At 33.1% G+C, this 14,249-nt stretch overlaps 1 protein-coding gene and 1 long non-coding RNA gene across 2 annotated transcripts in view; one reads left to right on the forward strand and one right to left on the reverse strand.

Moving 5' to 3' along the window:
* The window catches only part of LOC145686144 (uncharacterized), a 253,665-nt gene extending 244,932 nt beyond the window's left edge, over nucleotides 1–8,733 (forward strand). Inside the window, exon 2 of the mRNA XM_081759133.1 lies at nucleotides 2,907–8,733. Coding sequence (XP_081615259.1) covers nucleotides 3,175–6,165 — 2,991 coding nt within the window. The 5' untranslated portion in view covers nucleotides 2,907–3,174 and the 3' untranslated portion in view covers nucleotides 6,166–8,733. The remainder of the gene's footprint in view (nucleotides 1–2,906) is intronic.
* The window catches only part of LOC145686145 (uncharacterized), a 113,079-nt gene continuing 106,399 nt past the window's right edge, over nucleotides 7,570–14,249 (reverse strand). Inside the window, exon 3 of the long non-coding RNA XR_014131532.1 lies at nucleotides 7,570–7,703. This is a non-coding gene — a long non-coding RNA (uncharacterized LOC145686145). The remainder of the gene's footprint in view (nucleotides 7,704–14,249) is intronic.

Consider the following 14,249-nt stretch of genomic DNA (forward strand, 5'->3'; position numbering starts at 1 on the left):
CTACTAGAAGAAATTAAAAAAACGGGGAAACATGTGTCAAGTTATTTTAAACAGGAAGTTCATATACCAGATTTCATATTTTTATCCTTTAGAGATTTGGAGATAAGGATATTTTTCTATAATAATTGCTACCCCCAATCGCCTCTCCCTTCCGGCCCAATTTCCAAATATCCTTCCTTAGAAATATTATGCACTGTCAAAATTTCAAGTTCCTAGCTTAAGCCGTTTCTCCTGGGCGTTGATCAGTCAGTCAGGACTTCTTATTTTAGATATTACTTGGTCTTACTGAATATTGGTGCAATAAATTAGGTGTCGTATAAATCGAAGTATCTATAAGTTATGACTCCGTTACTAAACTTCAAATATTGTGCCTGGCATTATATATATATATATATATATATATATATATATATATATATATATATATATATATATATTATTAAGTTATTTTCCTTCACTAAGTACAGTCTAAAGCTCTCGAGAAATTTACTGACCAGGTAAGGATGCTTTTATCATTCGGGTTCTTAAATATAGGAACTTTGACATTATGATTATTATTTCCATGAGTGGCTTAGCCTCCTTAATTGAATATGTATCTCAGATTAAACATGCGTAATTTCAAAGGATCCTTTTAGTTTCCTTGTGTTTCCGTTAGTAATTAGGTCACACTCAATATATTCGTGATCATTGTGTTTACCTATTTGACTTCAAACTATGCTATATATAGTTATAGGGAGTCTTATTGAACGGCTATTTCTGTCTGTCTGTCTGTCTGTTTGTGAGTACGTATGTCTGTCGACTGGTATCAGAGCAACAATGGGAAGAGATATCAAGAAACATTTACCTGGAATCAATTGGGCGTTCCAAATTAGATGTTATCTCATCCATTAATCTTCTATTCATTCCGGAAGTGGTAGAAATTAACGATATTTGGTTTCAATGTTCATCACCATAGAACAAAACTGAAAACAGTTATTTTTGTTTTTTAGGAATCGATTTAGAGTGTCAAGAAAACATGCTACTTCAATAGAGTGTCTCTACTAAAGCACTAAATATACTACTTCCTTTTTCAATTATGAATTTGCACAGTTTGGAAATCTGCCGTAGTTTGATAATATGAAACGAAACTCACTCGCATTTATTGTTAGCTTGGAAATGTTTTAGTAGAACATAGGTAGTTCAGATTACATGAAGAATATTTGCGGATGATGTTCAACGTCCTTTGATATGAAGTAAGATGAAAGAGTAATATGCCTGTGGAATTTTCGCTGTGTATAGACAGATCCTTCCCATGTTCTATATAAAAAAATATATTCACTATAGTTCTTTAATGACCTTTAACATCATATGATAGCAAATTCAATGGTGTAATAGGTACGATATTTGTCTACTTACTAGATACATGATATCTTTGTCCGGTGCGGTGTTATTCTCGCTCATTCCATGCTCATACAAAATGGTATTTACAAAAATCTAGTAAGTAAAGGAGCTCGACAATTAATGGGAATCACCTCACCTCTTCTATAAGGCGGAAACCACAATAGCTTGTGCCAAATCGTAATCGTACCTCTAACTTACGTCATAAATTCAGTATTTTATGGTATTGAGACTAACACAAGAGAATGTCACTAGCATAAGTCTAACTGAAGTGTGCCTTTGCGATTAAACGAACATCTTTATGGAACAATGTAATCCTTTGAGTGATTGTCTGTCATTGGAATGTTGCTTATACCTTTTAATGAAACTTCAATTAATGACATAAATAAATAGCTTAATGTCGACGATTCCATTATTGTATGTCTTGGTGGAAAGTATACAAACGATTCTCCCTGCATTAATTACACTAGCAGTATTTAGAAACTATTTACTATTTGTGTTTCCAATACTTCATGTGAAATAGACTATTTTGTAAAGTTGTAATATTTTGGTTTCTTTTCCCCATTTTGGAGAAGTTTAACAAGGGACTGTGATGGATCAGTGGTAAAGCATCCAATATAAATATTTTGTTAATATATAAGAGGCAAAATGTCATTCTACTAATACTAAAACTTACTCCCTTGTTTGGATATAATGTAAATGATATAACTACATGCATAGCTGCTGTAGAAATTACTATATCAAACAGAAAATTACAGACTTAAATTGTATGTTCAACTATATACTTGTCTTTTCGATACATTCGCAATATTCGAAAGGAAATAGAATAAATAGATACACAAAGGGGTTTTAAACGATCTATACACAACAAGCAGGGGGTGTAATAGTTATGTATTTTTCTTCTGCATTTGGAGCTAAAGAACATGTTGTTTTGCTAGTCTGGAAAAGGACGATTTTTTAGCAGCTTTTCAGCTATATAATCCAAAACAAAAGGATGTCAAATCGGGTGGTGCTTGATAAAAATTGGCAACCTGGTGACAGTAGATATCACCAGATATGAAGTGGAAGTGAATACATTGACTTTAAGATGAAGAGTTATTATGAGCTTAAAATACATTTCTTCCTCAGTAAATTTAACTATATCTTTTGTAAAAACCTATTGGATCTTTCTTGTGATTTCAATAGTTATTTTATTAATTTTAACACTTATATTACAAATACAGTTTTCTCCTTTGAATCATAAAGAAATATTAGAATAAATGGAACTAAAAAGCCATTCTAGAACTTTTAGAAAACTTAACTAAAAAAGAAAAGACGACATGTAACTTTTTGAAGGTTTATATATTCATGTTACTTATTTCTCTGAACTATTTTTTTTCAGCTAACCAAATATGAATAATCTCAAAAACTCTACACTAAAACTCTCATTGATTCTAAATGCAACTATTAATTGTATCATGTTTTCTTGCTATTTTATTTTTTTTTTATGACAAACGCTACATGTGAACTTTTTACATTTATCTTTCCAGGTGAAGTTTCTTACGGACAGCACCACGACGGCCCGATTACGTCGTCGAAGAAGGCGGCGTTGGCGCTGCATTGTCCCTTGTGTGCAACTAGAAGACACATCATCATCCACTGTCGACGTCCCTGTGGCCTCGGCAGGCATAACTTGGGCGTCTTATTGTCGCCATGGACACCGAAGAAGACGAGAGCGAGGGTTTCAACTGAAATGGTCCCGTGACTCCCGTCGACAGAAAGGGGGCCACTAATCACACAACTGTCTGGAGGACAGCAATGGCCAGTTCTGTTCCATCACAACGGCATCAGCAGCGTGATAGGAATTATCAATATTATAGTAATATCAATTACGATCCCTTTACTAAAAACAAGTGTCAACTCCATTGGGTTTTTCTAGCCACTCTTTCTTTATTAGTATCCATCGGTTCATCGCCGTGCCTTGCAAAATGCCCCAAAGAGTGCGAGTGTATATGGAAATTCGGAAAAGAGTTTGTCAGTTGCGGAAACAACAACCTTACGGCGATACCGTTGGAACTAGCTAATGGAACACAGGTTCTCAATCTAACAGGAAATAACCTTAATAAGATTGGGAAGGAAGCTTTCCTGAAAGCAGGGTTAATAAACCTCCAGAAAGTGTTTCTTTCTCGTTGTAAATTAAAAATAATTGATAGTGATGCGTTTCGTAAAATTACGAATCTCGTTGATTTAGATCTGAGTTATAACTTCTTGAACTCTGTTCCTTCTCATATATTCAAGGAAATTCCTAAGTTAGAACAACTTAAGTTAAATGGTAATCCCATACAAAGAGTGAACGGGAACTCATTTCTATTAGTGAAAAATTTAAAACGTCTAGAGCTAAGTGACTGCCAAGTTGGAACTATTGAACCAGAAGCCTTTGCCGGCCTAGTAAATCTAATGTGGTTAAAATTAGATGGAAATAAATTAGTTAATATAGAACCTTCTGCCATAAGTAAAATGAAAAAGCCCAGTGAACTTACTTTATATAATAATCCTTGGAACTGTTCGTGTGGACTTAGTGCTCTTAGAGAATGGATATTACGTGAGAACGTTCCCATTGGTATCCCACCTATATGTAAATATCCCCAACGTCTTAGTGGTAAGTCGTGGGATTCCCTTGACCTGGATGAATTTGCCTGCGTACCTGACATTCTTACTCGAAAAGGTGAAGCTTACGGGGTCGAGGGTGATAATGTTACATTAAGTTGTTCTGTTGAAGGTGTGCCAGAACCTCGTATCAAATGGATGTGGAAAAATCGTATTATTGGTAATTTAACTGTTCTCTCGTATGGTAAACATATGTATGTCGTACATGAATCTGGAAAACGAAAGAAAGTTAGTAATTTAACTATAACTACCGTTGATCCACAAGATGCTGGTGTATATATTTGTACTGCTGAAAATAAGGCTGGGAAAGTTGAAACAAATGTTACTTTAACCATATCAAAAAGGATTGCTGAAGGCGGACTAACTGGACGCATTCTTGTCGCTGGTATTATTGTGGCAGCTCTATTTGTATTGGCGGTTTGTTTAGTGTTCATGTGCGTCTGTAGCGTTAGACGAAGACAAGAAAGGGGTCGTCGCAGAGAGGACAGTTACGAAAAGATTGAGATGAATCACAAGGGACCTCCAGTTAATCATACGGGTGCTAGTGGAGGTAGGAGTGTTAGTGGAGGATGTCGAGAAAACTCGAGCGCTGGTGCATCGAGTAGTAACATGAGAACTGAGGTAGCTGTAGTTGGTGGGCCTACTCCTTTGAAACACCCAAAACACAGTGAATATCGTGGCGTGCCGTGCGTTGATTTAGATCAAGTTGATACTCCTGTTACAAGTAGAGGTAGTGCAGACAGTAAACTATGGACAGTACACTCAGAAGTGAAAGATCAAGATTTGGTTGGAAGTGACACTTGTCTTACGATGGATACAGAAAGTGTTCGAAATGCAAGTGAAAGTGAATCTAGTGATATACGCCAAAGTGTTCTGTCGGAAGTGGATACACATAGAACAATAAGTTACTTGGATTCGAATTATAAAGACGACATGGTGAACCCCGGAATGTTTTCTAGTGGTGTTCGTAAAGGACATTTTGATACGCACAACCCCCAACATTATAGTAGTAGTAGCGGTAGCACCGGTATAAAACATGAACCTGCCATTGAACTGAAGGAACTTAAAGTGTATTCGCAGAAGAATGAACCAAGTAATAAAAATTTATATATTAGTGAAAGTATAGTGCCAAAAGCAGAGAAGAACTACCCAGATCTACTTGAGATTTCTCCGTATAATCTGGGAGCATCAGGTGTAACAAGTCCATACCTCACAGACAGTTTCTGTACACTCCCAAGGAAGAAATATGAGCGTGGTCGTGGTAGTGCTAGATACAGAAGTGGTTCAGATAGTCAGTCACCACTTCTGCCAGAAAGTCGTTACAGTAGCGAGGGAAGTAATAGTTCTATACGACGTTCTTCAGGTGAAACATATCCGCCTTCTTTAAGTTTGGGAAATCCTTGTAGCCAACGTTCTACTAGTTCTCTTAATTTACCTTCTGAACATTATGTTGATACATCATTTTCAGAGCCCATTTCAAGTACTATTGGATCTGGAAGGTATAGAAATCCCAGTCTACCTGCGTCTCCTGTTCTTGATCCTCTGGGGGGTGGCCTATCTACTCCGTTATCAGGGAGACCTAGTGATTTTAGAGATAGTTATGGAAATACTACATCATCAATTCCAAATCCTACTTCCGTCGCTAAAGCTGCCGCAACTACTTACGATTACCATGCAGCTCAGCTGGAGAGGTTCTTGGAAGAATACCGTAATCTACAAGAACAATTGTGCAAAATGAAGGAAACTTGTGAATCTTTGAAACATGAACCATCATCATCAGTACGTGGAATTAGTAACACACGTTTCGGTGATTCATTGTTAGGTGGAGTTGGCGTTGCAAGCAGTAGCAGTAGTACTAGTGGTCTTTACGGCGGACTTTCATCAACATCCTCAGTACCATCAGAGGATAACCCCAAATCAATACTGAAAAATAAACCTTGTGCTGGCGTTCCTACTGTATCTGCTGCCACGTCTTCCACATCTCCTGTCACTGGTTCCATTCCAAGTTCCTCACCGATTCCTCCTGCTCCTGCTCCAGAATACGGAATTGATCCTTACGCATCTGTATCCCCTATGTCATCATACTGGCTCCCTAGGAATACCCTCAGACGATATAGTGGAAGTGATTTTTATCAGAGCTGAAGTCAAACATAGGACGGAAATACCATTACAATATGTACGAACGTAAGTGGTTGTGTGAGTGTGTGTGAATATATATCATGTTAATATACTCCAAAATTATATTAATAAATAACGGACATTAAACAATCCAAAAGAACGTATTGTGGGAATGAGCAAAATAACTTTTATAATAAAACAGTTTATTAAATATGTGTATAAAAGGTCCCTATATTATAAGATACATCAATATCATTAACACCAGAACAATATAATTGCAATTATGTTACACATTAGTAGGTTTAAAAGCGGCAGATGGAAAGGTAAGAAGAAAGAAAACAAAAATATAAATAATTGTTATTATTGTTGTTATGTTGTAAAGGGTTAAAAGAAATGTTTCAGGGTTGATGAGTTGATTTTAATATCACGTTAGTGGTCAAATGAAAAATATCATTCTTCCTATGTAAAAATATAATAATAAGAGAAAAACAAAAAAAAGATATATCTTTAATCGAATTGAGTAGTTTTTGTAAATACCTTCCACATTCTCAAATTTAAAAAAAGTTGAAATAAACGGATCGAAGATTAATATCTGTTATCCATTTAATAACCACACCTCAACTATAGTAAACTCTGTGTAGGAATATTTAAGAAAAGTTGAGTATCACTTATCCTTGTCACTACATTTAATTTCTGAAGACGTTGGTTTTATATTCCTTGTGTGTTTAAAGCTTTCTTTCCAAGGTTATGCAACAAAACATACTACATTTCCAGTGAATGTTTTAATACAATGAATTCACAAATTCAAATAAAATTTGACCAAAGCAAATGCTTATTGTCCTTAATTTGTGTTACTTTGGCAACATATCATTTCCGAAACTGCCGGACATATTACTAATAATAAGAATTTTCTTTTGTCAGAACTTATATTCATTTCTGTAATACGTAGTTGCCAAGCTAAAATAAAAAAATACTCGGAGAGAAATGCAATGCTGAGGAAAATTTGAGCAGTATTTGGAAAGATATGCAATGCTGAGGAAAACTTGAGCAGTGCTCGAAATGAAATATAAATGCTGAGGAGAACTTGAAACAGTATTTGGAAAGAAACGCAATACTGAGGAAAACTTGATCAGTGTTCGAAAAAATGCAATGCTTGGTAAAATTTGAGCAGCATTCAAAACAAAATATAATGCTGAGGAAAATCTGAGCAGTACTCGGAAAGAAATGTAATGCTGAGTAAAATTTGTACATCGCTCTTTTACAGAAAATATTTCTATCCTTATCACTGTAACATATTGAAGTAGACAACTTTCATTTTTTACTCTTTGAAGCCTTTATTGCAAGTTTCAATGTAGAAACATGCTTCTTAGTTCAATATGTATAAAGCTTTTGATAAAAAGACATGATAGCCAAATATATTTTCAAAATATGAATTTATTAGGATCCAAACTTTTATAAGCTGGTCGTATTTCATCGCCAGGAGAAAACATTAAAACAAAGAATACATGAATCAGGAGAAGGAAGAGGTTCATAAGGATGAAACGGTTAAAGGTACACAAGTTCTGTAACAAATAGAAAAAAATATCAGGCATTTCAAAGACGAATTTACAAATTAACCTAAGATGTTCAAGCTAATCTTTATTAATATGTAAGTATAAAAACTAAGTAAAAAATAGACGAAAATTGGCAAGACATGGTTTTTGACTTCTTCACAGTTTTAGTTTCTGCGAGTTGAAAAGCAAGTCTGCATATACTTGTAATTAGTACAAATGTTCTTCCAATAGAGACAGTACATAATTAAGAATAATCGTGGGCTTGATTCATTTTTATAATTTTGTGTAGATCATCTTGAAAAGTATTCTTTATTAACTTTTTTTTATAAAACGTAACTACCAGATTTTATCTGTTTGCTTCTTACCATGAAAAATAAATTGTATCAAAAATAAGAAAATTTCTTTGTAATTCAAATACAAAAAGAGGTTGAAAGAAGTATTTTGACAAATATAACCATTTTTCTGTTTCCTTAGCATTCTACAACTGCAATTAAAAAATAAGAAGCAAACATATTGTTTCCACGTGTAAGAGTAAAGTGTATATTTCAACGTATTTGGCGGTAAAAATTGATTAATAAGAGTTATTCATATCTCTAATCTCTTGCTGTGCAATCTTTCCTTGTATAAGCTTCTAAATGTACGAATAAGATATTTCACCTTATATGTCCTCGCTTTTAAGGAACTTGAGGTCAATTGTAAGTAAGTTCTTTCCTCTAAAGAGAACGACGAGATGTTTGAGACCTGATCTTTGTGAATAATAGCCATAATGTGGATTGATCTTTACAAGGAGTGGATCGATCTCTATAAAGTAAGAAGATACAAGAAGAGAGAGCATGAAATGAGAGCAAACAAGTATCATCTGTTCATATTAATTTATTTGCAGAGAAGTAAGTAGATTTTAACCAACATTTGTTGGTTTAAGTGGTTTAAGATTGTAACAAAGCATTAATTATACTAAATCTAAAAGAAGTAATCAATCTTCAAGATATTTCGTGAAAATTGTTTTAAAATTAGTTCATATTAAAAACATACTGTATAATATATTACTTTTTATACGAGAAATCAAACCCTTTGTAATGCCTCCTTCATTTTATTTAAATTAAGTTATTTTTCAGTGAATGAAATGAAATCTTTAAGTTTTACGTCCTACGGTTGTGTTTCTTTTTCAGTGTAACATATGTTTACATTAGTATGAGTTATGCTCTAAAGTGTTTCCGTCAAGAAATGCAACTCGTACCTTACAATTGGAAACTGCATGTACTAGTCACTCAACTTACAGGCTAGAGCTTTTTGTAGCAACGAAGCGTAGTTTCCGATCCAAACAACATCTTGTCATAGTGATTACCGAGGTATTTACAGTTCTTTCGCATTGTAGGCTTAAATTTTATTCTTTGCAAGAAGGTAATTGACTCCTTTTGCATTAAAGTGCTAAATATTTCATGTTTGCTTCTTTTTAATGTTTCATTAAAATATTCTACCACCTTCTAATATAGAGGCATAACTTTTGCAATGGTTATATTTTTGTTTTGAATTTTATTTTATCTTAGGTAAAAGGTAATACAAATTAATTACGTACATTTATAGTTTGTTACTAAGCTAAGTTATTGCGTAACTTTTTTTTTAGAATTTTCACCGAAAGTCCAATAATCCATGAAGGGTGCATTTTGCAGCATAAACAAAATGAAAGTAGAAATGCCAAAAACAACTTTAAAGTATTTAATTTTATTTGGGAGCAGTTTTTTGCTTTTTTGCCTTTTTCAGAGGACTATAGGTAAGTTTTGGTTAGAGCTATGAACTTTGTTAACTTGACCGTTTTCTCCTAGATCATCAGTAATTGTTATTCGGTGTTTAGTTGTTTCGGAATTTAGAGTCACTTACAGCTGTAAGTTTATATCATAACTACATGACATCTATTTAATTATCGACATTTTCAATTGTAAACAAAAAAAAAACTCTTAAATTTTAAACATCTATTGATCATGGTGAAAATATTTGTTGAGAATTTGCTTGATTAGAACATGATTCCTATAAATTTTCTTTATGAGCATACGCCACTTTATGTGTTGTGTGATACACTATATGGTTCTTAGAAAATCCTCTATATAATTTTTAAACCTGATTTCTTCAAAAGGCCGGGTGCGGATATTCGTTGCAGATACAAATTTCTTCATATAGCCTATAGAATGTAATTTGTTCAGATTACTAACATTGTACGTGTTCCACCTGGTTTTCTAGTTCCAAAGTTAAACGTTATCTTCCCTATTGACATAATATACGAAAGTGACACACTAACAACGCCTCCAATATTTTCATTTATACTTTTAATAATAACAGTACTTGTGCATTATCCTGTAGAAATTCCATATAGCAAACCAACAATAGTCTATAATAAGAAATAACTTTTGTTACCTACTTGGTGTAATCGATGGAAGCATAAAAACAACAATAATAAAATGCAAGTCTTCATCTTTAACAACTGCAGACACAATTTGAAGGCGTACAAGTAAGTGCAAAAACTAGTATAAAATATACTGGAGTAACACTTGATTGGAAACTTATGGAACTGTACCCTCAAATTATAAAAGACAAAGCAACCAACAACAAAAAACTTTGGTAGCTTTTTCCTGCAATTACCTCTCGGTTAAGCAAAATAGCTTAATAAACTCAAAGACAATCAGTGTAACATTAACAATAGATATTTCCGAACACTTACCGATACCCTCATTAAAACTTATAACCTCTATTTTTGGCAGTTTGTTTAATACGCGACCACACAGAGTAAGTGTATGTCAGTGGAGGCTATAACTTTTAGAGTGTAATACTAATTTCCAAACGCTATTCCTTCTTTCCCAGATTTTTAATCCTAAAATTCCTCACTTTCTGCTGTAAGAAATAGAGAACAATTCAAAGTATTTATGTAACTTTTCCTCACGTTTCTCGTTCCGCATCAAAGAGCCCGAATATAAAGAAATGTAGTTAATCTTCCTAAAAACTACCGATATGTTATAATTTATTTCTAGAATATGTACCGGCGGTTACATATACCCGTTCACAATACTACTGTTACTACTACTACTACTACTACTACTACTACTAATAATAATAATAATAATAATAATAATAATAATAATAATAATAATAATAATAAGAAGAAGAAGAAGAAGAAACTAAAGAAATAAAATTAATAAAATACAAATAAATATAAGAAAGTTTAAGACATGTTATAAAATCATTCACCATAGTTGTTACTGAATTACTCCACTAATTTCACACAGTTCCATCAATGGCATACAATTAATTCTTTCAATTTTTTTTTCCTTTATCTAATTCTTGAGAAATTGTTTAAGATGTCAAGAAGGTAATGAAGGTGGTCATCTCTCAATAAATTCATTTATACTAGAAATATTGATTGATATGAAAATAAGCTGATAGTAAGTATCTGATTAAAAGAGTATTTTAGCCGAATTTCGTAGATGTTGTTATCTATTTTCTTAAAAATAAATGTTTTACTGAGTTTGAGTTTGAGTAAAATATGAGATACCTGATAACTTGAGAAGTAAATAGGTAAGTAGCATTTTCAGACAGTCGCGTTAGTACATTTAAAAAAATACGTCTAATTCAATGACATTAACAAGCACTACAAATCAAATGTAATTAGTGTGCTTTATATTGAGTTTGATAGATAGTAGAAAATAGATATATACATATATAATTTGAAATATTTTTCTTAAAAATTGGATAATGATATTATTATGTTTACTTATTTAAAGACTTCAGATATAAATGTGGTGAACAAGATTGTGTCCGTAGGGTTTCTCAGGCTACACCCAACTTCCTCCTATATTATCGTTCTAACTAATTAACTAATTCTATGGCCTATGGAACCCGGAGATTCAATGCCGCGTTCACAAAAGCTCACTCACTAGCCTTAATCATCCATACTCCTTAACCTAAAGGACATAATCGGGGGACGTTAACTGAAAGATTTAATTTAATTTAATTTAATTTAATTTTTCAGTTATAGTTAAGGTACACATTTACTTTCGTTAACGTTGTCTTCCTCTTATGTTACTTCATGCTTTGGAATATAAAATGTGAAAACTTAGTGATGAGCGAAAGAAAGTTATCCCTATTGACACCATACATGTTAATGCTCTTATCAAACCATTATTTTATATCGTCGTCGTATTTCGCTATAATCAGAGTATTTCATCTGTAAGTAACATGTCGCTTAATTTCATATCACTACAGAAACACTAGTTTTATCTATTCCCTGTGCTCCTATCTCAACATGAACTAAATTGCTAGACTAGACCAACTTAGTCAAATTTACGTTTTGCTTAAACCTGTGTTAAAAGGTTGATATGCGTAAGTGTCAAGTATAATACAGATTTCGAACGTAAGAGCTTTTCAATTTTCTGAAGAAACTTACTAAAATGCGCTTTTTTGCATGGGTTAATTTCATTATGGAAAGCATTTCAACTCCTCTTCCACCTTAATTAGTGCAGTTGACAAACGCATAACACAAAATATATTTCGAGCATAAATTCTGAACCGCCCTTAAGATACTCCCTTTAATCAAAATTACATTAGAAAAATCAGCTTAAAGCTGTTATTAATTACTAATTCATTTCAAATGTTCAGTTGCTTTCATGTGATTCAACTCCAGTCCAGATCAATTTCATTTTAAGTGTTAGATTACGGGGCTATGTGTTAACACGATATGATTAAAGGAAATCTGTGTAAAATAAGTGCACGATATCTGATGAAGCTGTTACTGACTGATTGAATATCTTGAGGCAACCCAGCACAATAATGGTATATAAAAGCTCCTACCACGGTATTATAAGTGATTGAATTCATATGGTAGCTATGACACAGAACAGAACAAGGTTGGTTATATATTTTATGTAAGTATTTCTTACTACATATGTAAGTATTTCTTATGTAAGTATTTCAATTATATTTAAAAAACACACAGATGTATATTCATAATATGTCAAAAACTTCATGTCTCATTGTGTGTTTCCTTTGTTGTCTGGACAACACCTATGAGATACTAGATTCTGATTAACATTTCAGCCATTGTCATTTAAACGCTCGTTACCCATATCTTCAACATGTCAACATTAGCAAATGGTGAACTTATCATTTTATTCTTAAAGCATTCAAGTAGACAAAAGTTAACAGGCACAATGTTGGACAAATATCAGAGCATTGTGAGGACCACGCCTTCTAATACAATGAACATGGAAAATACGTATTCAAACCCGAAGAACGAATAAATCTCAATATGATTATATATCATATTGGTTGAAAACTAGCATGAATTGGAACTTTCGTATTACTCGAATTTTGAATTCAGACAAAAACACAATAAGGGACGATTTACTTTTATAATGCCAGAGAATATATATTTTCTGTATCTCCTTTATTGGCACCATGTGAAAATTACTATCACAGTGAGATATTAATTTCATCGAAAAAGATCTTGAGAGTTCGTAAAAATAATGCTTTGAATTCTATCTATTCTATCTGTCAAAGAATTTAAGGTGAGGTGTTTCTGAATCAAATGAAGAATTTTCAAAACTTCCGGCTTAATTTCAGTGCATCATTTACACATTCTAAAAGAAGATATAAAATAGTTTATTAGGTCTACTATACGATTTCTAGGTTTTACATAGTTTTGATAGTTTTATTGTAGAATATTCTGACCACAATTGTTTACTCACAATGCCTTGTTTTCTTGTTCGTAAGCGGACGTAAGTCTACTAAATTGGAATTATATTTGGCTGTTTAAAATTTTTATAGTAAGACGAAATGAATTTTTTCCGTTTCACGTCCCATAATTACGCCGGTTACGGCAAAGGAGAAGATGATGATGAGAAATGAATGGAATGAACAAAACGGAAAGAAACGGAAGAACCTCAAGAGAACCCATGCACACCAAGTTTTTCCATCAAAATGTCCACTTGGAGCAAGCTGGGTCGACCCAGGGAGCCCGCACACACCAGACATGAACGCTCTACCACGAACCATCGTGGCTCCTTATAGAAGATAAATTATTAAATAGTTTCCAGGTACGGATATGATAATACGATCTTTTAGAAAAAGTACGGAAGTCAGTTGTTTTGAAGATTCTAAGTACTCAGTCTAGTTGAAAACCAAGATTTACAACGTAATGAAAGCCTGAATTCACAATCTTTTTGTGCCCTAAATAGCACATAAATCCTGAATGAAAATACTCGAATCCTTCTATAATGAATTTATTGAAATGTTTTTCACACTCAATAACGGTAAATTGATTCTATTTGTTATACACATTTATTACTGTTGAATAGGTTTAAAGAAAAATGATCGCCTGAATAGGCTTTCTCACAATCAGGAATTAACTAGATGATCTTCTTACATTTAAAAATGATATATACACTCCTCTAATTAAAAATTACTTTTCTTTTATAAGTTTTCCGAAAACCACCCTAATCGATTTGTTTTAGTGAAGATCTAACTGAATCCATTTCTTGCTTCTACGAAATCATTATAACTGCTGACACC

This window comes from Thermobia domestica, chromosome 5 (genome assembly GCF_964235325.1).
Source record: "Thermobia domestica chromosome 5, izTheDome1.hap1.1, whole genome shotgun sequence".
NCBI lineage: Eukaryota > Metazoa > Arthropoda > Insecta > Zygentoma > Lepismatidae > Thermobia > Thermobia domestica.